The 22,600-nt window shown below is 50.2% G+C and overlaps 7 protein-coding genes and 1 non-coding gene across 9 annotated transcripts; 3 read left to right on the top strand and 5 right to left on the bottom strand.

The window, feature by feature from the left end:
- Positions 1 to 50: 50 nt before the first annotated feature.
- On the bottom strand, positions 51 to 3,460 carry bod1 (biorientation of chromosomes in cell division 1). The gene is made up of 7 exons (XM_061300126.1): positions 3,162 to 3,460; positions 2,844 to 2,968; positions 2,581 to 2,764; positions 1,357 to 1,714; positions 907 to 1,049; positions 626 to 837; positions 51 to 458 (listed from the first exon to the last, which is right to left on the bottom strand). The coding sequence occupies exons 1-7, from the start codon at positions 3,303 to 3,305 to the stop codon at positions 254 to 256; spliced, it is 1,371 nt and encodes a 456-aa protein (XP_061156110.1). The 5' UTR covers positions 3,306 to 3,460; the 3' UTR covers positions 51 to 253.
- An 83-nt stretch (positions 3,461 to 3,543) lies between these two features.
- htatsf1 (HIV-1 Tat specific factor 1) lies at positions 3,544 to 6,698 on the top strand. The gene is made up of 9 exons (XM_061299960.1): positions 3,544 to 3,753; positions 4,268 to 4,426; positions 4,488 to 4,698; positions 4,771 to 4,818; positions 4,899 to 5,053; positions 5,194 to 5,357; positions 5,430 to 5,616; positions 5,691 to 5,828; positions 5,933 to 6,698. Exons 2-9 carry the CDS (start codon positions 4,268 to 4,270, stop codon positions 6,182 to 6,184), a joined length of 1,314 nt encoding a protein of 437 aa, XP_061155944.1. The 5' UTR covers positions 3,544 to 3,753; the 3' UTR covers positions 6,185 to 6,698.
- A 305-nt stretch (positions 6,699 to 7,003) lies between these two features.
- Positions 7,004 to 9,733, bottom strand: tpst1l (tyrosylprotein sulfotransferase 1, like). The gene is made up of 6 exons (XM_061299963.1): positions 9,535 to 9,733; positions 8,095 to 8,593; positions 7,828 to 7,986; positions 7,502 to 7,755; positions 7,229 to 7,421; positions 7,004 to 7,159 (listed from the first exon to the last, which is right to left on the bottom strand). The coding sequence occupies exons 2-6, from the start codon at positions 8,500 to 8,502 to the stop codon at positions 7,124 to 7,126; spliced, it is 1,050 nt and encodes a 349-aa protein (XP_061155947.1). The 5' UTR covers positions 8,503 to 8,593; positions 9,535 to 9,733; the 3' UTR covers positions 7,004 to 7,123.
- Positions 9,734 to 10,470: 737 nt separating this feature from the next.
- On the bottom strand, positions 10,471 to 12,223 carry crcp (calcitonin gene-related peptide-receptor component protein). Its single transcript, XM_061299968.1, has 6 exons — positions 12,142 to 12,223; positions 11,729 to 11,765; positions 11,503 to 11,601; positions 11,176 to 11,270; positions 11,051 to 11,108; positions 10,471 to 10,731 (listed from the first exon to the last, which is right to left on the bottom strand). Exons 1-6 carry the CDS (start codon positions 12,147 to 12,149, stop codon positions 10,603 to 10,605), a joined length of 426 nt encoding a protein of 141 aa, XP_061155952.1. The 5' UTR covers positions 12,150 to 12,223; the 3' UTR covers positions 10,471 to 10,602.
- A 128-nt stretch (positions 12,224 to 12,351) lies between these two features.
- Positions 12,352 to 15,723, top strand: asl (argininosuccinate lyase). Of its 2 annotated transcripts, XM_061299957.1 has the most exons (15): positions 12,352 to 12,780; positions 13,063 to 13,257; positions 13,326 to 13,409; positions 13,483 to 13,637; positions 13,722 to 13,799; positions 13,862 to 13,939; positions 14,069 to 14,121; positions 14,206 to 14,268; positions 14,339 to 14,453; positions 14,522 to 14,606; positions 14,671 to 14,730; positions 14,875 to 14,958; positions 15,033 to 15,113; positions 15,197 to 15,303; positions 15,389 to 15,723. In XM_061299957.1, the coding sequence occupies exons 1-15, from the start codon at positions 12,769 to 12,771 to the stop codon at positions 15,570 to 15,572; spliced, it is 1,434 nt and encodes a 477-aa protein (XP_061155941.1). In that variant the 5' UTR covers positions 12,352 to 12,768; the 3' UTR covers positions 15,573 to 15,723. The 2 variants fall into 2 exon arrangements, with proteins under 2 accessions (XP_061155941.1, XP_061155940.1); XM_061299956.1 differs by having other exon boundaries at positions 14,522 to 14,730.
- Positions 15,724 to 15,757: 34 nt separating this feature from the next.
- On the bottom strand, positions 15,758 to 17,984 carry LOC133168415 (carbonic anhydrase 4-like). The gene is made up of 8 exons (XM_061299969.1): positions 17,880 to 17,984; positions 17,360 to 17,407; positions 17,138 to 17,302; positions 16,824 to 16,969; positions 16,610 to 16,702; positions 16,481 to 16,547; positions 16,235 to 16,398; positions 15,758 to 16,170 (listed from the first exon to the last, which is right to left on the bottom strand). Exons 1-8 carry the CDS (start codon positions 17,935 to 17,937, stop codon positions 15,997 to 15,999), a joined length of 915 nt encoding a protein of 304 aa, XP_061155953.1. The 5' UTR covers positions 17,938 to 17,984; the 3' UTR covers positions 15,758 to 15,996.
- Positions 17,985 to 18,155: 171 nt separating this feature from the next.
- On the bottom strand, positions 18,156 to 21,731 carry aldh3a2b (aldehyde dehydrogenase 3 family, member A2b). The gene is made up of 11 exons (XM_061299955.1): positions 21,571 to 21,731; positions 20,869 to 21,031; positions 20,524 to 20,755; positions 20,086 to 20,171; positions 19,762 to 19,970; positions 19,580 to 19,697; positions 19,377 to 19,518; positions 19,150 to 19,316; positions 18,960 to 19,059; positions 18,608 to 18,849; positions 18,156 to 18,536 (listed from the first exon to the last, which is right to left on the bottom strand). The coding sequence occupies exons 2-11, from the start codon at positions 21,028 to 21,030 to the stop codon at positions 18,504 to 18,506; spliced, it is 1,491 nt and encodes a 496-aa protein (XP_061155939.1). The 5' UTR covers position 21,031; positions 21,571 to 21,731; the 3' UTR covers positions 18,156 to 18,503.
- Positions 21,732 to 22,459: 728 nt separating this feature from the next.
- Positions 22,460 to 22,533, top strand: trnat-agu (transfer RNA threonine (anticodon AGU)). The gene has a single exon. It is a non-coding gene; the product is annotated as a tRNA-Thr (tRNA).
- The last annotated feature ends 67 nt before the right edge of the window (positions 22,534 to 22,600 follow it).

The following is a 22,600-nucleotide window of genomic DNA, read 5'->3' as shown; positions in this document are numbered from 1 at the left end:
TCAAAGATGAGATCAACACAATTGAGGCTTGTTCCATTTCCAGGTTCAAGTTAATTGGCGGAGGTAAAAGTTTATTGTACAACAAAAACATTCAGTGTGTATTTGAAAGAGTGTCTTGATTTTTTTTTTAAACCGCTTCCTGCTTCCTGGGTGCTGGTGGGCGCTTATTGTCAGGCGGGGTGGAAACTTTCGAGTTTAATTCAACGTCACAGGTTCTGTTCGTTCTGAAACGTCACTCAAAATCTCAACATGACTATTGATGCCTGGTGACATTGTCAGACGTCAGTTGTCCGGCTACGGTTGGCTCGGTACTGGTGTGGTTGCGGGTGCAGGTGACGGCGAGGCTGTCGCACAGCGCCCCCCAGTGGTCTCGGCATTGCGCTCGGAGGCGGCGTGCCACCCAGGGACCCACGTCGTCGCCGCACCTCAACAGGAAGTTGATGAGCTCGGTGTGCGGCCTGCAGGAGCAGAATTACTCATTTGCAATAGTGCACGCCGCAAAAATCCAGATTTTATTTTTTTTGCAAGTTATTATGACAAGCATTTGTGTTTTGAAAGCATTAATTAAAATCACCAATACTCACTACACTTTGCAAAAGCATGACCTACTCACTACATAGCTCACCCCGGTGGGAAAAGCAGGTGGAAATGGACCAAGCTCCCCAGGGTGTCCTCGTGGTCCCGAACCGCGAGACACAGCTGATGTTTGGCGAAGCATTCCCTCTGCAGCGCCGAGAGCAAATCCTTCACGGCCGCACAGCGCCGACCGGCACAGCTTAGCCGCTGACGGAGGCCCGAAGACAGGCAGCGGAGAGACTCCTTCACCCGCCACTTGCCCTGAGATGCGAAACACACGGTTGGCGACACAACATCGAGATCCAGTGCAGGTCCGAGTGTTTGCGTCACCTGGGCCTCGTATCGTCCGGCGTGCTGGAGCAGCGTGACGCAGATGCGATGCAGGCCGTCGATCTTGCATGAGGTGTTGTCCAAGCACCGAAAGGTCTCGCAGCCGGCCTCGCCTGAAGTCGCCAGGCAGGTCTGGATGTCCACTGGACAACAATCGTACATCTTAGCATTGACATGATAGTTCTCGTAAGAATTTCTTGGGTGTAAAGTTTGAGATGGTGTTACATTAATTAATATTAATATTATTCTGATTTACTACATGGCCACTTCAACATTGTCCTTTTTCATGTTTCTATATGGACTAAAACAATTATTCCAATTCAGCACGTTTGATTGGTTTGAATTGTGATTGTCAGGTTTCTCTCATCAAGAGGAAAAAAATTATATTTAAATTTAGGCTTAAAGAACAAGTCATTAAATGTCCTGCAACAAAAACGCAAAAGCACCTACCTGTGCCCTGCAGAGTCAGTCGCCGTTTCGGAACGTGCTTATCCGTGACGTCACGGGAGGGTTCCGAGGCGCAGACGTACAGGCACGCGGGGAGGAGCAGAACCGCAAGAAGAAAAAAATGCAGCAGCCGCTCATGTCTGTCCATGTTGCACTCATGCAAGCGCTTCCGGCGAGGGTCCACCGAACTCCGAGTCTTGTGTGTTTTTCCCCTAGCGCTCGTAGCGGTCGCGCTTTTTATATATCTTGGCGCGCTCACGGGCCTACTGTGAGCCGTCACCAGAGCGACAGCCAATGGCGCAGCAGTGACGCGCACGCGCTCAAGGTGACAACTGGACTGTGTGCAAGTTCTGTCTCGAATATTGATGATTAATCATTCCGTGTGGAATTTTCCCTTAAGTGACTCCTATATACGTCTGACTTCTCTTGGACGACTCCATAGGAGCTGATTGATGGTGCTACACGGAAAACGCACTGATGCACGCTTACCACCTGAGAAGATGACGCGGCCGTTTCGGTGAGTGTGGTGTTGTTGTTGTGCCTTACGACGAGGTCAAGCAAAACTCCAGATGTTATCGCTCTTGTTTTTCTGTATCGTATTATTGTACTTCTGTCAGGGGTCAAGGTTCATCTTCAAAGCACTGTTTTGACTTTGAGCACCGTGACCTCTGACCCTCAGTCATGCGAGCGCAGCCCGCGGCACAATGAATGATGCATTGACGCTTTTTTTTTTTTTTTTAATTCCTCAATGTTTTTATTAGAGTGCTATTTTCCTTATAAAAAAGAAAATATTACCAAAAAAAAAAATCTGTGTCCCAAGCGTAGTCGAGCAACAACTTGAACTCATATGTCAAGGCACCGCTGTAGTTTGGAAATAGAAAAAGGGATTAGAAAATGTCTCATTTTGATAATCAATTTGCAGGAACAAAGGTGAAGTTAGCGTAGTTCCATGAAGTTGATTGCATGCGCGTGCGTGTGACGCACAACGCAAACATGTTTACGGCATGTGACGATCACGTGACCCGCTTTTGGGGTCCATGAGAGGGAAAGTCAACACGGAATGTTCAGAGCGAAATTGTCGCACGTGTTAACGTCACCATCATCTCGTCCACACGCCGTGTCCTGCCTGGCAGCAAAGCAAAATCCGCATTCCCATTGGCCCATGTGACAACATGCGTACAAAATATCCTTGCAATAAAATAAAACTGGAGCTTTAGTTCTCTTCTAAGGTGTTTTGGGTCCCTCAGATGGTTCTGGTTGCTCTGAAGCTCCAACGGCACTGTCATCCTTCTTTTCTCCTGAAATGAAGTCATGGATGGCCGTCTCGATATGCGGTCTAAAGGTATGGTTCATCTTTGGGTCCACAACCTGAGTGATGATCCGGTCAACCCCCGACTCCAACATGCCTGACCTCCACACACAGAAGGTAACCAAGGTCACGTACACTGAAAAATTGCAGCAGATGGGCAGAACAAACAGCCGTGACTTACTGGACCACGCTTTGTCTGAGTCCGTTCCTCATCTGGTTCTTGTTGATGGACGGCTTCCACTCCTGAGTGCTCAGGTGCGTCGTCACAAAATTGTCTACCTTCTGACGGAGGTTCTGGTAGGCCGGCTACAAGCAGCAACAATGACTACACTTAGGACTGTGCAATAAATTCAACAACAACCTGGTTGGCTTTCACAGCTTCTTCATGGCCATTTTGGCACAAATAAAATGGCAAAAAATATATGAAGAAATTTATGGAATCCAAAGAGTGATCATTTTAAACTGTGCTGCACTATTGGCTTAGCGTGAGTGGGCTTACCTTGGTGTCAACGTCCGCCAGGCAGTCTCGTCGGAACTCGTCGAACAACCCTCGGTTCTTCAGGTGCTCCACGATCATGCCAATGAGCTGCGGGTCCCCCGGGGGCAAGCTGGCCGGATCCAGGCCTCCGCCGGCCTCCGCCATCGTCCGCAGATTTGCACTAATGACAACAGATTCCACGAAAAGACAAGCTAAGCTACTGGCTAGCCATCAGGGTAAGCTTACTGGCTACAAGCTAGCCCGATTGTTTGGCTTTAGTGCGTGCAACCGATATATCTCCCTGAACCACACGGGCGGGCGGAGTGGCTGTTGCCTCGAGTGTAACTCTTTGTCAACGCAAGCTCGCCAGTGCAACAAATCAAGCGGCCTAGTTTTAGAATAGACACGCATGCGCAGTTGGACTTTGGCGCCGGAAGAGCTTCATTCAAGCCTCACCGCGAATGAAGCCTCGAACGAAACATTAGCTCAGCGTCTTCAGTGGTCAAAAAATTCTAACAAAAGCTATTAGTTCCAAAAGAATGCCAACGAGGAGCTCGTTGCGCTGACCCCCGCAGCTTTTCGCCGCCATTCAGACTTCCAACGCTGCAGAAAGGCAAGGCTAACGCAGTGATGCTAAGTTAGCATCAATTGCGCGTGTGCTGTTCAAAATAGAAAACACGTCCATGCACCAAAATAACTTCCAAAGTCCTTCTCAGTTTGTTGACACGCAGAGCGAGGAAGCATTGAATTGCGCTTACGACCAAATCTGCTGCTTTTATGTATTGTTATATTGCTATTAATGTGGCATATTTGTAATATTTACATATGGATACACAATAGTCGAGTGAGGGTGGTGCAAATTAGATTAAATTCATTGAGAAGAACATTGGAAATTTAATACATGAAATTTTAAATTTACATTAGAATTTTACTGAATAAATATTGGACGTTGTTTCCACTCCTAATTTCAATTACTGTCCTGTGTTTTTCAATAAAGAAATGAACATTTTATTTACCCGATTTATTGAATAATTAAAAAATAGTAACTGACAGATAATTTACAGACATATTATTTGATGATTTAACTCAAATAAGCAGTGTTGACGATTATGACGCTGTGGGTGCAGATGAGCGGCAAGGCCAACAAGGAGTTTGAGGAGCAGCTGCGCCTTCAGGAGCTGTACAGCAAGACAAGCCATGATGCCTCCAATCCGTTAACGTACACGGACCCCAACGACGGCACAGTGTACGACTGGGACCACGACAAGAAAGCTTGGTTCCCCAAAGTATGACCGCACGCCGTAATCGCGTGTCTTGAGAGTCCCGCGTTGACCATGTTGTGTGCAGATTACAGAGGACTTCATGGCGGCGTACCAGGCTAACTACGGCTTCAATCAGGAAGGCAACCCTGACGCCACTGCTGCCGCCGCCGCCACTAAGCCCGTCGCCACAGAAGGGGAGAAGCGGGCAGCAGCTGAGGAAGAGCCGATATCGGAGCAGCAGACAAGCACAGGCGTAGACGGCAAGCGCAAAGGAGAAAAGAGGAAACCGGATCCGGGTGAGGCCATGATGATGACGACAGTTATGGTGCTAATGCTAATCATGACGGCATGTCCAATGTGTGTTTCAGGTTGGTTCGACATGGAGGACACCAAGAACACCAACGTGTACGTGTCCGGTGGGTCATGCGCTTTCCGTTTGTGCTTGATGCATTTTGTCTTTGTCCTCTTTCCCTGATTGGCCATGGCTTGATTGCAGGCCTGCCCCCAGACACCAGCGCCGAGGAATTTGTGGAGCTGATGTCCAAGTGCGGCATTGTCATGAGAGACCCCATCACTGAAGACTACAAAGTCAAACTGTACAAGGACAAAGACGGCAACCTGAAAGGAGACGGACTCTGCTGCTACCTCAAGGTCGTGCCAGCCTACATCCTCTAATGGGACTCTGAATTCTTTTGAGTGCAAGTTGTTTTCATGGCGTAGAACATCACAGAGATTTGTTTCTATCGTTGAAACCAATGTGATGAAATTTGTGTGTTTGCGTGGGTGTTCAGAGGGAGTCGGTGGAGTTGGCTGTGCGTCTTATGGACGAGTCCGAGATCAGAGGCTACAAAGTGCACGTGGAGGCGGCCCGCTTCCAACTCAAAGGCCAATACGACGCCAGCAAGAAGAAGAAAAAGAACAAGGACTACCGCAAGAAGATGCAGATGCAGCAAAAGTGGGCACCGTGTACGCGTGCGTGCATCCCGTCATTGTGACGTTGACGCGTTCCGGCTTTGTGTCCGAGCAGGCAGTTGGACTGGAGGCCCGAGAAGCAAGGAGACGCCAGGAAGCGACACGAAAAGGTCGTCATCATCAGGAATATGTTTCATCCGACTGACTTTGAGGAGGACCCTCTGGTTCTGAACGAATACCGCGAAGACCTGCGCTCAGAGTGCGAGAAGTTCGGCGAGGTCAAGAAGGTCATCCTGTTTGACGTGAGTGGCCGGCGCCGGCGTCCGATTTGGCCGCTTGAGACGGCGAGCTGGTAGCGGTTGTTGTGCTCGGGCAGAGGCATCCGGACGGCGTGGCCTCAGTGGCCTTCAAGGAGCAGGAGCATGCCGACGCCTGCATCCTGTCCTTCCACGGGCGCTGGTTCGGAGGTCGCCAGCTTAGCGCGCAGCTGTGGGACGGCACCACCGACTATCAGGTGTGTGCGAGTGGGGGGGGTGCCTTTGGATACACAATTGGCCTCTTCATTGATGAAGACAGTTTGTCGTTGTCATGGTGATGATGAGCTTGTTTGTGTTGAAGGTGGAGGAGACGAGCCGTGAACGTGAAGAGCGCCTGAAAGGTTGGTCGTCTTTCCTGGAGGGAGCGCAGCAGGGCGGAGGAGGTCCCAACCTCCCACCGGGTGGCGCCACAGAGGCGTCCAGCGCCGCGCCGCCAAAAACGACATCGCAGCCGCAGCCTGACAAAACGCAGGAAGGCAAAAAAGAGGATGACGATGACGCCAAGTCCACCGACAGCAGCCTGGCGGGGAGCGATGACGATGACAACGCTTGACGGGCGAGATCGGAACCGAGACTTCACCAAGTAGCTTCACACGTCCTCTCAAACCACATTTTCATGAAAGTTATCATTTAGACTCTGAAAATTACCTCATCATATTATGATATACAGTTAACCTAACAGCAAAAGTCAACTTGAATCAAGATTGGAAAATTGATGTAAAATTACAACACGTTGCAATCATGTCAGGAAAAAAAAAAAAGGCAAGTTTGACATTCGGCAAAATCAAATGAAGCAAGAATAATTATTTCTGGTTGAGGTGGCTAGCAGAGTCCTTTTTTTCTCATTTTATAAGTAGAGGCACTCTTATCTCAAGGCACCCTCCATGTTCCAATTCATGGATTTGATGTAAATGAACTTGTAGAATTGCTTCCAGTGTGGGAAGTTTTCTTCTCAACTTATTAGGAAGTAAACAGGCCGTCGGGTCACAAATGTGAACATGTCCATGGATTCAGGTGCGCCATCTAATGCTAACAGTTAACTGCTAAATAAAGCAACACCTCCATTATGTGTTTTTGATTTGTGTTTATTATTGACTCGTTTGTAACCACGTAGACGAGCTGTGCAGTAATGAGACCGTATCGACATGCGCGAGGGAGTAGGCCCGCCCGCCCGCCACCGGAAAGGGTAAGGTGCCCATCGATCTTTCGTAATAATTTATTAAGAAAATAGTCTTTAAAAAGTCCAGCGAGTGGTTCACATTGGCAACGAGGTCACGGCTCTTGCAGATCCACGACGGCGACAAAGGATGTCGTACGAGTCCACAAACAGCCACAAGAAAAAAGGGGGGAAATTAAAAAAAAGGCAGAAAGATGTTGGCGAGCTGTGGTGGGCGGGCGGGCGGTACAGGAAGAGGGCCTTTAAGGTGCATCTGGGATCCGCAGCGTTTGCACGTTGTAGCGACCAGAAAGTTCTGCTGCCTTCTTCTGTTCTCTAAGCGGCTCCGGAAGGTTCTGCCACCTTCCAAGGCTGAGGAGAAAACGAGCGAGAGGCAATAAAGCCGTTCAGTGACAGGTAGGCTAAGATACTGTGACTTACCAGCGCCGGGTTGGAGAGCGGCGGCGCGCGGGCATAATCGGGCGGGTTGGCCCGTGGGTCGTAGCCGAGTCGCGCCAGCATGGGCGCCACCTCGGCCATGTGCTCCACCACGTCGTCGGGGATGTGGCCCACCCACTTGGCCAGCGCCTCAGTGTTCACCGGCTTCACTACCTGGTCCGTCGAGCGCTCCACCCTAGCATGCGTCACAATAGATGCAAATGATTTGCCTTGTGCAGTTTCTGGCACTAGCCCGGAAAACCCCGCCCGACTCACTTGGAGAGCGAGACGCCGCCGGCTTTGCCAATGAGCTCCTCGTGGTGCAGGACGGCCGGGTCCCAGCGGAGCTCCAGGAAGCGCAGCAGCTGACGCATCTCGCGCTCAGGATGCAGCACCAAGTGCTCGTAGCGCACTGGTAAGCAGCGCTCGGGACCGGCCGCCACGCACTGGTTGAACATGGTCTCCACCGCGTTGCTCCACTTGGTCAGGCAGTCGCGTGGATTGTTCAGGTCGAAGCCCGAGATGGTCACCTGAGGGATTCAAGGTCAGACTCATTGGGCACCGCACAGCGCTTCGCTAGCACACGGCAGCAGGGGGCTCACCTTGCGTGAGATGACGGAGTGTATGGAGGCGCGTCCGTCTCGCACCATCAACACAAACTTGCTCTTAGGGAAGATGTGAGCCAAGTACGTCAGCGACTTCAAGGCGAAGGGATCTTTGTTGCACAGACGAGGCGCCGGCTCGCCGTGGCCCACGATAACCTGAAGCACATATACGTTTCGCAACAAAAATGTCAACAACCAGAAAGGAGATGCCCCCAGCTGTAACGTAAATACGAGACGTCCCCCCCATGTCCGTGATGACATCACCTCGAGGAGGAAGGCGCGCACGGCCGAGTCCAGGACCTGGTCGGTGACACCGGCCTCGTCCAGGCGTAAGCGCTCCTTGGCGGAGCGGCTCCAGGAGGCGCGCATGGTGAGCAGTCGGGGGATGACGCGGGTCTCCTCCCCACAGCGCACGGCCTTGTGGGCATCCAGCATGACCCGCATCAGGGTGGTGCCACTGCGGGGAAAGCCGCCGATGAAGATGAGGGGTGTGTCTTCAGGAAGGTGCTCGCCCAGCGAAGCGTTGGGATTGGCCGAGCCCCGATGGAGTTCTGCCCAGCGGGAGCGCCGGCTTGCGGGGGGGCAGTCCAACCCACTCAAGCCCAGGTAGAGCAGGGAGGCGGAGCAAAGGAGCACGCACCCCAGCAGGACGTTGGAGCGGCTCACTCGCATCTTTATCCGGACTGTGTATTCGCGAGTTCCGCTGGAAAGCTTACGGGCCCGCCGGCACGCTCAGGTGAAGGCCCACAGCCATTGTGTCCACCTGAAAGCATCAAAGAGGCCATCCGCGTCACGCCGACACAAGCACACTTTGCCGGGACGGTCCTGAGGAGCGACCATCCAAGCGCTGGGCTCGGTCCTCCGGGGAATGTAAGGGGAGTGGAGTTCTCAACACCCTCGGGCCAACACCGCGCCTTCGCTAATTACACATCATTGACAGTTTGGCCGAGCCAGTGGATCACGTTCCCATCGACCTGGCAGAACCGCAAACTTCCTCATACTCACGCCGCTATGTGCTGACGAAGGGGCTTCCTCTTTATTTCAAGTACAACACTGCGACACTCACGTTCTCACTGGACCGGGGAGCTTCCACTTGTTAACCTGAGCACAGAAGGACCCTCTTGTCTGGAGGATCTCTGCTTGCACTGATGCCGACAATTCCCCTTATGTGAGCTGAGGAGCCTCACAACCCACTTTTGAGCTGGTTCTGAGCCCCCTTGTGTGCGGTCATACGAGGTCTGAGGAGCTTCACAGTCGCTACGCCTTGGGTGGTTCCGAACGTATAGATCCAATATGTGCACATGAAGACTTCGATCCTAACGTCTAGGTTGTTTTAACATACGTGGAAATGTGTTGGTTTGAACCTAAACAAAGTGACGTCATATGACTTCCAGTGAAACTAGTCAACAGTTGCAAGTGACCTCGGGCTGCAGCAAATAACCACTGGAAAGCAAAGACGACTGAACGTGTGCTCTATTACGTGACGACGACGATTTAAGAGCAGCGCCATCAACAGGTCAATTTGCTCCGAGCTGCCCGTGCGCGCCACCGCCGAGGCCTGGCGGCAGCACCACATCTGGACTAGCCTCCTCCAGGTGAGCCATCGCCAAACAGCAGGCCCGAAAACGCTTAGTGTAAGAAGCTAGTGCAGACACGAGCCAGCTAGCCCCGACGTCGTGAGTTCGGTTCGGATGGATGACTTACCCGAGCCTCCCGACGAAGGAGCGCAATCGTTACGAAGCTCTCAGCTTTGCTGCTGCAGCGGAAATGCCTTGGCCATGTAGTCACGAAGAAGCGGCGAGGAATATCCAAGTTTCCAGTCGGCGCCGCTGGCGACCGCTCGTGAGTCTTAAACGAGCACTCGTGAGGCACCAATTGACGAGGAGGATGGAGCAAAAAAAGGCAGAAAAAAAGCAAGTCGCCCCCTTGGGGAAAGCTCGATTCTGATTGGACGAACGCATGTTTAGAACCTCCCCATTGGTGGAGCTCTTAAATGGCCCTAGTAGAACGCTTTTTATTTTTTTTCCCTTCCCCTCCACTTCCGTACTCGAGACCAAAAAGATTTCAGCTCATCGATCGGTTACGTTCTCGCTAAAAGCTCACCCGGGACGTTTCCTGAGAGCTAAGCCCACCTCAAGTCATTCGTCCTACTTTTTGACTGTCCCTAAAACATGAGCGTTGGACGCGCACATGCGCAGTCTGCATCCTTACACTCGATAATGCATGTCAATAAATAATGGATGATTGATCTGTGCCAGCAGATGGCTCAAGAGTCACACGGGAAGTGATGCAAATGACAGATCGATTTTTTTTTTTTTCCTCGAATGAGACGATTTTTTTTATCTGGACTGTTGTTGTCAAAGCAAAGATTAGCACTGGAGCACTGCTTGGAGGACACGTCTTCTGCCGTTCTCCGTTTCCAGCCAACGGCAACTAATGACCTCATTTACAACAATAAAGACGTGTTTGTCCAGGCACATTGACTTTCTAGCACGGCAAAATTGACGTTATCATGCCTCATGCTGATTTTTGGAATTGGATTGAAGAAAGAGGAAAAGTGCATTCGACTGTATCTCTTGATTTTCTCACATTTGAAATCATCAGTAACTTTGAGGTTACTAAGACTGCATGAAGAAAAAACACGTTCAAATGTCTTTATAAAATCAAATGTTCTCTTCCAGATGCCAAGTGATGTTTGTGCTTCAACACAACAAGCGCATCGGCGCACAGCTGGCTTGAGAAAGTGGGCGCTCCCGATTCAGATGGAGGAGTTCATGCCGCCTCCCCATCGGCAGTCGCTGCTACTTCCTGCTCCGGATCGCCGGGTAGAATTTCTGAAATGATCTGGATGAGCTCCTCGATCTGTTCCTCTGACAGACGCTCCTCGCTCTCCTCCACCATCTCGGGTGCAAACACACACAATCACGACAATGCTTGTTATGGCTGCCACAAGGACAATCAAAAGTGAGGCCGGTTATATTTAACAAACATTTGGCTTCAGGGCCCACATTGACCCCAATTTGGCATCTTCTCAAGTGCTGCAATATCAATTCAACAAGAAGTGCTCATTGGAGTCTGGGCGCCCTCCAGTGGACATATCAGCAACAACAGTTACTTGCAATAAAAAACTTTTACTTTTTAGGGTGGTTTTGCCCATGACCTTCACTGGAGGACAATCAATAACGCTGCTTCTTGTTGTGACCAGAGTGAAAAGACTCACCAGCTGCATCTCCACGGCAGTCTGTGGTCGGTGATTGAGTAACTGCAGCTTCTCAGCCCTGCCCAAAGTGTGAAAATGCATCAAGCTGACACGACAACAACTTCTTTTGCCATGCCGGGACTGACTTTGTGAGTTTGTGCCGCATCATGGTGGACAGAAAGGCCTTGAGCATCTCAGGATGCTGGCGGCTGCACGGCGTCTGGGACAAGTACTTGAGCGTCTGCCGACACACAAGGGTGACTGGTGGGAAGTGACAACATATTGCAACATACAAGTGAGAGCAACTTGTGGGGTAAGAAGGGCTCCTTGTTTTGCACGTATGTCAAAAGTAATGTTGCAATGATTTGGTTTTCATATTCCTTGACATGAAGACACTGATCATGTTCATTATGTCTCACGATGATGAGGAAACATGAATATTCTATTCTATACCACACATGTAACATGCTGACCTCATACATGATGGTGTTCAGATTCTGCTGCCCGGCACTGTGTTTGCTCTTGCCGCTGTCCTTCTTCTCTTGCTTCAGGTCAGTTAGCAGCTGGAAGACCTAACAAATATCCATGTGACAGTGCGCATATTTCACGAAATAATTGATACTTCTACAAACGTTTGCTCAAGCAACATCCTATTTATAACATTTAAGTATAAAAGCAAAATGGAGCAATTTGCCTCACCTCATAGTTGCTGAGCATGGCAGCGTTAGCGTTTTTCCTAAGAAGAAAATATTACAAGTTGACTCATGGAATTAGAATATTCACTGTAGCGGTACGATTATTAATATCGTGTGTTGTTTTTTCCGTAGTTTCCAGAAATAGATAGGCGGTTCCGATAATGGATGGATGCATGCATGTTTTTTTTTCTGTAATCTGGAGTTGAAAACGTTTTAATCAAATGTCACGCTATAAAAACAGAATCGATCAAATATAAAAAGGATCGTATATGTTAATCTTTGTCAATCGATCAATCAGCGAAAAGGGTGATGCTATATAAGGTTTCATCATCAATATTGCTTCCTACAACAATTATAGCATCTTTTCTGTGTACGAATGAGATATATCCAAAAACCATGAGCCCTTTTTTGACTTACACTTCCATGTTGCCAGGCGTGTCGGTGCCTTACAAAAATAAGTCCGCGCGAAACGACCTGAGATGTTTAGTTCCGTAGTAGCAAAACGACCGATTTAGTAACAGATAAATATGTCAATTGTTCAAAAATAAAACTTTGTTTGAGACGGAACTCTAGTTGGAGTGCTGTTGTAGTCTATTTTTTTTATTTTGTTTGTTTTTTAATAATGGGTTGATAATATCCCAGGATGCATTAGGCCACAACAAGCAAGCAGCTGTGCCATCAGTTTCCAAATTGGCTTGACGGGTGATGTCACATATTTGCTGTACGGATTTAATTTATTGACCATTCTATATCTACTTGGACTTATTTCTTTATGTCGACCATCAGTCTATCGCCCGAAGACTTCTCAGGAACATTTGTTCATTGCGGCGAGTTTAATTTTCAGTACTAGCTACAAGCGTTCTGGTGAAAACAAAAACCAAAACGTCTGTAAAGTTTCACAGCAGGTGCCGTGAGTAAAAAGATACGAACGTTTTTTTTTCCTGCACCTTTTCCTTTATTTTTCTCATTCGTTGTGAACAAGTCAAACCAGTTTAGCTCATTTATCGGTTCCTATTGACCCCGAGAATTCCGCTGTGTTCCGAAATGACAGCTGAGGTAAGCAACTCATCCACCAATTTTTGTTTTACACACGAGAACGTGTAGTCGATTTTGTGGCCCAAAAATTGTACCTCATTTTGTGGCTAAATGTTGACCGCGGATCAATATGCCTTCCCAAATGTTATCTATCTTTTTTCAAATCCACACAAGAAATAATAATTTATTGGCAAGGTATGTCAAATCGTACCCAAGTATTTTGAGTTCCCTTTTAAGCGGTTGGACAAAAATAGGCTATACAAACTGAAGTTGTCAAGCAATTTCTGTCACATTGTGTGTCAGGGGTCCAAGTTGTGGGGGGGTCGTTTTGTGGGCGCCATCGACCCAACGATGGAGCGCTTCAACGCGTCGGTGTCGTACGACAAGAGGATGTGGGACGCCGACCTGAGAGGCAGCAAAGCCTACGCCAAGGCTCTGCACCGGGCCCAGCTGCTCAGCGCTGACGAGACGGAACAGATCCTGCAAGGCCTGGACCAGGTTACTCGCACATCCAGCCCACACCGCAATGACGGGATATGTTGACGATATTGGCGCTGTGCTTTCAGGTCAGCGAGGAGTGGAGCAAAGGCACCTTCGTGCTCAAAGACGGCGATGAAGACATCCACACTGCCAATGAACGCAGACTTAAGGTGTGTCGTTCGTCTCGCCGTCCCTTCCTGGGTAAGAAGGTCAAAGTATTAGAAACAATGTTTGGGCTTGCAGGAGCTGATTGGCCCTGCTGCAGGGAAACTGCACACGGGCAGGAGCAGGAACGACCAGGTGGTGACGGACATGCGTTTGTGGCTGCGTGACGCCATCGCCACGCTGACGAACGAGGCCCTCCTCCTCATCTCCGCCATGGTGGAGCGCGCCGCTGCGTAAGATGGCGCACACCACCCGCCGCCACCTTGGGAAAGACCCTACACCCAAATGGCTTCTTAACTATCGGTTTCTCCACCTAGAGAGATAAAGGTCCTGTTTCCTGGTTACACCCACATGCAGCGAGCTCAGCCAATCAGATGGAGCCATTGGATGCTGAGGTGAGCGCAAAGGTTGTTAAGAAGAAAGGGCAACTTGTATTCATGGTTCTGTCTTCGGGAAGTCACGCCGTGGCTTTGCAGCGGGACGTGGAGCGGCTGCGGGAGATCAGCAAGCGTGTCAACGTCTTGCCCCTGGGCAGGTAGGAGCGGCCTTAAAAGGCAAGCCTGCCATATCTCTTGTTGAGACTCCATATTTAGCTCCTCAATCGCAAGGCTAAAATATATTGAAATGTGCCGCACTGGACCGCATCGCTTCCTGTGCTTTTCAGCGGCGCCATCGCCGGAACGCCCTTCGCCATCGACAGGGAGCTTCTGAGGAAAGGTCCGAATGGTGACACGCGTGTCGTTGCTGGCATCGTAAATGGCGCGACTTGGTTCAATGGGCGCTAAATGTTGTTCTTGATAGAGTTGTTTTTCGACGAGGTCAGCCTGAACAGCATGGACGCCACCGGCCAGCGAGACTTTGTCGGTATGCCCCGTCGGCGCCTCACCGGCCGCCCGTCCCAGCATCTGATTTCTTTGATGCGCGTGTGCGGCAGCCGAGTTCCTGTTCTGGGCCTCGCTGTGCGCGACTCATCTGAGTAAGGTGGCCGAGGACCTCCTGCTCTATAGCACCAAAGAGTTCTCCTTCGTCACACTCGCCGACGCCTACAGGTCAGCCGCCAGCGCCTCACGTGGCGCCCCCTCAGAAGAAGCCAACTTCTCTCGTTTGTGTGCCGCAGCACGGGCAGCAGCTTGATGCCCCAGAAGAAGAACGCCGACAGTCTGGAGCTGATCAGGAGCAAGGCGGGACGGATCTTTGGCCGAGTGAGACCTCCTACCTTTTTCGCCCCTTCACCAAGCTTGCGGCCTCCTCCAAAATTTGTTTTAGTGCACAGGCTTCATGATGACGCTGAAGGGCCTTCCCAGCACCTACAACAAAGACCTGCAGGTACCACATTCCTTCTCATCTCCTCATGTTCCATATACATTTTGATTTATGACTCCAGGATGAAGAGTATGACATGAATTGGGCGCCAGAACACCTCCAAGATGGGAGTCAACTGTACTTTTGTTTTGTGTTGTTCCCCCTCAGGAGGACAAGGAGGCCATGTTCGATTGCTACGACTCCATCCTGGCCGTCCTCCAGGTCACCGCTGGGGTCATCTCCACGCTGAAGGTCAGCGGACGCCAGGATTCCTTAGCAAAGCTGTTGCTCGCTCTGAGGTAACTAAGAGGTCTTTGGTTTTTCAGATCGACGCCGGCGCCATGGAGGCGGCGCTCAGTGCCGACATGCTGGCTACCGATCTGGCCTACTACCTCGTGAGGAAGGGGGTGAGTGCAAATCCGTACATGCAGATAAAAGCCTTCACCAGAGTGAGATCTTTTTCATCCGTCCATCCATCTTGTGTCTCCAGGTGGCCTTCAGGGAAGCTCACGCACTGGCGGGCAAAGTGGTTTTCACGGCCGAATCCAAAAAGGTCCCATTGAACCAGTTGGCCAGCGAGGACCTCAAGGCCATCAGGTGGTTGGGTCATCCACACACGCACGTGCACCCGCCCACACATACTCGCGGTGATTGTATGTTGTGCTTGTTTGCATGCGGACAGCCCGCTGTTGGAAGGCGACGTGGCGTCGGTGTGGGACTACGAGTCCAGCGTGGAGCAGTACAGCGCCCCGGGCGGCACGGCCGAGAGCAGCGTGCGCGCTCAGGTAGAACACCTACGCGGCTGGATGGCACAGCACAAAACTCTCACCTCAATTAGTGAAGCAAAATCAAACGTGAAAAAGTAGGTTTATGCCAGAAAAGTCTTCACTTGGTATCAGTCAAATGAATCAAAGCAAAGTCCATTGATGAACTCTTTGGTCCAATGACTGTCTGTGTGGTGTACCTAATAAAATGACTATTAAAGACTATTAAAGTCTTTCTCAAGTCCTGTAATAATTTTGTTTAGTTGGCTTTAAAAAAAAAAAAACTAATTCAGTCAATATTTATGCATAATGTAGTTTCAAAATCAATTTTATTTTACGATTGAAAAAAATCTCATTTCACATACACGACTGAATCTTTTCACAACTATTTATAAATATGAGTACTATGAGCACAGAAGTGATAGATGCACGAATCCAATTTCTCCATTTCTTAAAAGTTGTGATGGTGAACTTGGGTTGTAATTTATTAAGCGGAATAACAAATGTTTTGCTCTGTGTATGCGCGTCAATGGATGAGCGCGGCGGTCGCGGCGAGCAGGGCCGTGAAGGCGGCAAAGCGTGGGCACATGGCTGAGTTGGAGCGGTACACCACCCGTCCATCCAGCGGCTGTGTAGGTCTGAAGATGTCCGTCATGGGCTGACCGGTCCAGAAAAGGCACTGCCGTACGATGGCGTCCAACTAACGAGGAACACGACCATTGTGACTGGACGGTACGTAACCCCCACCACCCTCGCCCGCCTACCTGCCGACTGCTGATGGGCAGCGTCTTGAGGAAGACGGTCCAAGCTACCGCTTGTTCGCATCCGGGGGTGGTCATGGAGCCCACGTAGCGGTAGTAGGCGTGAAGCTCCCCGGACGGAGGGACGATATCGCTCAGCTTGAAGTCGGACACGAGTGTCGTGGAGCCTGGATGGGAAAGAAGGCACGGATGAGGGCCAAGGCGGAAAAAGCGGCGTCGACGTGAGAAACAGGGAGGAGCGCCGGTTACCATTGTGGCGCACTTGTCCCAGAGCATTTATGATGGCGTCCAGGTGAGGGTGATCGTCACTGACTTCCTGTCAGTAGAACTGCCTGTTAGCTGCGTGTTGACGCTTTGGCGGCGCTTCTGCGTGTTTACCTCAAAGAGAAAGGCCAGCAGAGCGATTCCCGCCATGTCGTGTTCGGCTTCAGTCAGGGATCCGTACGGCTCCTTGATGTGGACGATGTGAAGCTAGAAGCACGATACAATGTATTGGAGGAAGATGGTAACATTGAAAGCTTGGAAGATATTTTCAAGGTGGAAGTCTGTGGATCTGTTAGCCAATGTGTTTGTTTGCAAGTGCACTGGCAACCTCCATGGGCAATCGCTCTCCGTCCACGGTGTGCTCCGACCCGGGGCTTCCGCTAGCCCCCCAGTGGAAGTGGAACTGGGCAGCCCGGTAGTGGCCCGGCAGCGCGCCTCCGGTCAGACGCACCGACTGAGGCAGGTGGAAGTGAGCTGAAGCAAAATGTTTGGACAGAACAAGATCAAGATGTCACTCATTTGGCCCCTTCTTCTCCCCTGGCTCGTGGTTCGGGAGTTTTCCATTCTTGTCCATGATGAGGAATGGAATCCTCCAGAACCGCTCTACACTGGGAGGGGATTTTTGCTTTATCCCGCGTTTACCCGAATGTCCTTTGTTCTCCACAGTGATGTTGATCCGCTCATCGTGACCTATGAACTCCAGCGGGGGCAGCCCCGTGTTGACGTGAACTTTATTGCTGACGATGTTGATGGGCGACTGCCGCAGTCCGCCGCAGTGAGGGAAGTCCAAAGACCACCTGTTCGGGTCTGAACCCCAAAACCGGGTCGGTAACGCTCGGGACGCTTGATTAGGTACACGCTTACCTTTACAAGTGGCTTCACAGGAGTGCTGGTTCTCGTAACACCACCCACCTACACACAAACACACACCTTCTGAGCTTTCCCGTGGTCAGGGATCTGTGCCACCTATGACGTCTTCTCCACTTCTCATCTGGCTTGCTGCGGCGTCCCCTCCTCCATCTTTTCCGAGCTTGATGAATGCTCATTGTTTTCTTTATTCCTCTCACACACACCTGTGAGACTGAACTCACCTTAGGACAAGACACCCATTGTGTGTGTGCATGAATGCACACTTGCGTTCCCAACATCCACAGCCATCAAAAAAATTCTCCAATTAATCAACTGGAGTGGTCTAATTCTCCAAAATATTGGGACGCATGTGTATGGGCACTTTCCTGAAGGCCTTCTTGTGCTGTGGAACTCAACCATAACGTTAACTAGAAAGCTTCCTTTTCTCTAATTCTTGATTTTTGCCAAGTTCCAATACTCCTGTCTTACTTCTATTTCTACTTCAAAGTGAAATAAAGTTCACAAAAAGTCCTACCTGCACACGGACAGAAGAGCGGAGCAAGAGCAAGCATCAGGCACAGAAGAAGATCCATGATGGACTCCCAACAGAAGCAGAGCAGAGTGACCCTTCTTCCTCTGCTGTCACTGCTTTGTCACCTCACCTCCAACAGGTAGGTGTGCATTAGGCTCTATTTGCGACTTTAGCATGTAAACACTGACCCCTGCAGGCCAAGTCACATCATTGCAAATTTCATGTGCAGTCGGGATTTTTTTGATTCATTCAGTACACCATGAAAAAGCAGTCCAGAGGCAGATATGGATGTATTTATGATTACAATGTTAATTTTAATTACATTGCTATGTAGTTCTACATATTTTTTCATGGATTATCAAAATACAAACCTGTGCTGCAAAACTACAGCGACTACGATTAACGAGAAAAGAAGACAGCGACGATTAGTCAGTCAGACTTATGAAATGAAACGGACTTAAAAGCTTCGTTGAGCATAAAAACCTTTTTAAAAGCAGGTTGTTGATAAAAGTTCAAATCAGAATGACATCACCACATTGAAATGTTCGGAATTAGCAGCTAGATCCTCGCTTGCACTATATGACGTGCGTGCAAAGTGATTGGTCGCTTCCGGGCACTGAGGACTCTTCAACGGTAGAACTTGTGCGGCAGGTCGTACTTCTGCAAAACAGCAAAAATACGCAGCATGTAAGGCCTTCTTCAATCCAACTTGGATTTGCGGCTGCTCTAACCTGGACGGCGATGGCGGCCAGCACGGCGGCGGCGGCAAACAGCAGCATGAGGCGTCCAATCAAGCCGAAGTTGAAGCCCTTGAGCACGAAGAAGCGTGCCCAACCCAGCTTGCTGGCTGTGTGAGGTGGGTAGCGCATGTTGTTCATGCCCTCCATCTTAAGTGCCTTGATGAGGCATCCTCGCAGGTGACTCAGCTGGTCGAAGGTGTGCTTGCCGTGGTAGGAGCCCATCCCGCTGTTACCTGCGGAAAAGGAAGCCACAGTGACCTCTAGTGGCCAGCATTGGCAGTTGCAACTTGTGCTAGGTGAAGGTCCAAAGGTTGGATCTTATCAAGAGGGTGTGTACGCCTACCAACGCCCCCAAAAGGTAGCGAGTTGACCGAGAAGTGCACCAGACAGTCGTTGGCCAAAAGTCCTCCGCTGGAGGTCTCGTCCCTCATTTTCTTGATGACCTTCAGCCGGGATGGCAAACGTGTTAGCATAGTTTGACGTAGCAAGCTCGCTTCGGCCCTAAACACCTAAGTAAGGTCCAGGTGTGGTACCTTGTCATCACTGGAGAAGATGTAGAGGGCCAGAGGCTTCTCGCCTTTGTTGATGAAGCTGATGGCTTCATCCAGGCCATCAACCGTGAGAATGGGCAGCAGGGGTCCAAAGATCTCCTCCTGCATGACCTTGGCGTCGGGCTTGACGTCCCGTAGCACTGTGGGAGCTGGACCCACAAGTTGTGTTAGCGCTCAAGTGGACCCCGCCGTCCACGTGAAAGCGTCACCTATGAAGCAGTCCTCCTCGTCGGTGTCTCCGCCCACAGCGACGGTACTATCCTCCATCATGGACATGATCCTCTTGAAGTGGCGCTGGTTTATGATGCGGCCGTAGTCCGGGCACGTTTTGGGATTGTCCGTGTAGAACTCCTGCCAGAAATGAGACATCAATTGAGAATGGAGTCCCACCACCCAGAAGCTTCTGCCTTACCTTGATGGCCTTGTGGAGCTCTTGGATGACACGCTGCTGAATGGCCGGCTCACACAGGATGTAGTCTGGCGCGATGCAGGTCTGGCCGCAGTTGGTGAACTTGCCCCACGCCACACGTCTGCACACGGAGCAAGGAAGTAGCAAGATGCTGTTCCTCAAGGGGGGGGTCGGGTCGGAGCTACCTGCAAGCGATGGTGACGTCGCACTTGCTGTCGATGTAACACGGACTTTTCCCGCCTAGCTCCAACGTGACGGGTGTCAGATGCGCAGCGGCCGCCGCCATGATGACTTTTCCCACGGCGCTGTTCCCCGTGTAGAAGATGTGGTCGAACTTTTGACGCAGTAGCTCCTGTGTCTCGGGCACGCCGCCTGTTACCACCGGGTAGAGCTCCTGCATAACACGTTGTCAAAAAATGACAATTTCATTGGGCCTTTTTTTTTTTTTTTACTTTTTGGGCATTTACTGTGATGTCATGATTGCCATGATGCTCTTCCACATGTCTTACTTTGTCCAGGTAGAGGGGCAGCAGCTCGTCCATCACCTTGGCCGTGTGCACGCAAACCTCCGACGGCTTGATGATTGCCGCGTTACCTGCAACAAGTGACACCTCGTGAGTGGTTGAAGTCACAAGCAGCCCCCCCCGGCTCATAAACTTGTAGTGTCATGCTAACGCACACTTTACACTTGGGATTACCATGACACACAAACTTTGCATAACAACCTGCGCGTGTGTTCACGAGAACGATGTATAAATGCAAATGAGCGGGGGCTGGTGAGAAGTTGATATTGCAGAAAAGTTAGTCAACCTTAAAATGGAGGTTGATTTTGTAGAAAGCTTGCACAAAGGCAATTATTAGCCCACTTGGCCTTTGGACGCATATCGGCGAGATTTAAAACTAGGTTAGTTTGGCTACCCACATGCTGCCAAGCGCTATTGACTTACCGGCGGCGATGGCGCCAATGAGCGGCTGCAAGGTGACGGCCCACGGGTAGTTCCAGGCGCCGATGATCAAGACCAAGCCCAGAGGCTCAGCCTTCACGTAGACCGTGTCCGACACGGTCATAAGGTTCTTCTCCACCGGCCGCGGCGCCGCCCATTCCTTCAGTTTGCGGATGGCCAGGCCGATCTCCTCCTCCAGGCCCAGCGTCTCGTACATCTGGACCACCAGCGGGCTCTGAGCCACAAACGCAGGCCGAGAGTCAGCTCAAAGCTCCATTGGAGATTTGTGACCGATTGGGACTTTGTCCCTTTTCAAACAGGCATTTGTAAAGGCATCTATCTGTCCACCTTGTTGAGGTCCTTCTTGATGGCCTGGGCGATGTCGTCCCGGCGCTCAGTCAGGAAACGCTGAAGGTTCTTCAGCTGCCGGACGCGATGCTCCAGACATCTGGAGCGGCCCGTCTGAAAGGCCCGCCTGGCAGCCGCCACCACCTGCTGTTCGCGAGACATCCTGCCACATACATGCCGGGAGTAGCAGGTTAGCAACCAAATACGAATACTGTCGACTCTTTTTGGAGGTTCTGTTGACTGCGGTTGCAATCATTCACTAGCAGGTCTTTAGTCAGCACAAGATGGAACACGTGTTCCTTAGTAGGACAAAGATCGAGCTGAGATTTGTTCTCTTCTCCTCTCTGTGGTTCAACTTTACTTTTGGAGAATTGCTCGGCTAAGTAACAAACGGTCCTCCAGGACACCCGTGCGTGCGAGCGTCATGTAAACACACGGTCATGCGCACGCGCACTTGAGAGGAGGCTCGTCGCCGACACATACGCGCGCGCACATACAATAACGTAAAAAAAATATATTTAAAACGTCACAAAGTCAAGTAAACGCTTGACTCATATAAAAGCGCAAGGGGCTCGAGCAGCGGATCTTTGTTTTCGACTGTTTTTTTTGTTCTGTGCGAGCTGGCGCGCACTTCCGCGACTAAAAGTAGTCCCTCAGGCGAGTACAAGTCCGAACCGGAACATTTGCGTGTGGCAGGCTTACCTTGTGCAATTCCGCTTGTGTACGTACGTGGGGGCGAGTTCGTCGTTAACGGTGCGACCAGTCGGAGTCGAACGGACTGTAGCGGGCTTGACTTGGAATGACAGCCCCGCTATGCCCGCCTCATAGTGGGCGGGGTCTGAGCTTTTACGACACCACGCCCATTGGTTTCGTCCAGTCAGAATGCAAAATGACCGTTATTTCATAAAATTTATTTCACATATTTAATATTTTAGAGCTTTACATTATATTAAATGTCAATTTGTATTTTATTATTTACAGTTAGTCCGTTAAAATGATAGGTAACGAATGGAAATGACTTAAAAATGAGGAAAAATATTTGACTAAGAAGTTATAAGGGAAAAATATAGCTAAATGCAACAAACCAGCTTAGCTGAGTGACGTCATCACGTACCCGTGTTTTTGCCACGTGAATTTGAGACAAGAATTTCTTCAAACAGGGTCACAAAGTTCATGTGTCAAAGGTCACCAACACGTCAATCGACCACTGTTCTTATCAGGTGAGAGGTTACACTTACACGGTTCATATCAGATGTTAAGTGTTACCCAGAATATGCCACAATTTGAAATGTCGTATTAGATTTGAGTTGGACGCGTGGAATTTGGACTTTGTATTTGGGTTTTTTTTTTTGCATGGTGCGGATCTGAAATTGAAAATATGTTTTGTAACTCCCAATGTGTAGAATTCTCTTACCCTAAATCGCCCATTTCAAGGGCAAAAATATAAAAAATGTAAAACCTGATCAGAAGCGGACAGTATTTGTTTAGCAGCAGACCCTAGTGGACGTCACGCCATACCACCGCAGTTTAAGAATTCCCACGGATCATGTTGCTCGATTGCCCGTGAAATGACGCCTTACCTTCTATACACGGCGCCGTGGCTTAGTTGGTTAAAGCGCCTGTCTAGTAAACAGGAGATCCTGGGTTCGAATCCCAGCGGTGCCTTTTCAACACGCTTTCCTTGCGCAACAAAAACCGCGCGTCATTAATCACAGTATTTTCCATGACAAAA

This window comes from Syngnathus typhle, linkage group LG15 (assembly GCF_033458585.1).
Source record: "Syngnathus typhle isolate RoL2023-S1 ecotype Sweden linkage group LG15, RoL_Styp_1.0, whole genome shotgun sequence".
Lineage (NCBI taxonomy): Eukaryota > Metazoa > Chordata > Actinopteri > Syngnathiformes > Syngnathidae > Syngnathus > Syngnathus typhle.
Note: the sequence above shows the minus strand (reverse complement) of the source record. Positions and strands in the feature narration are given on the sequence as shown.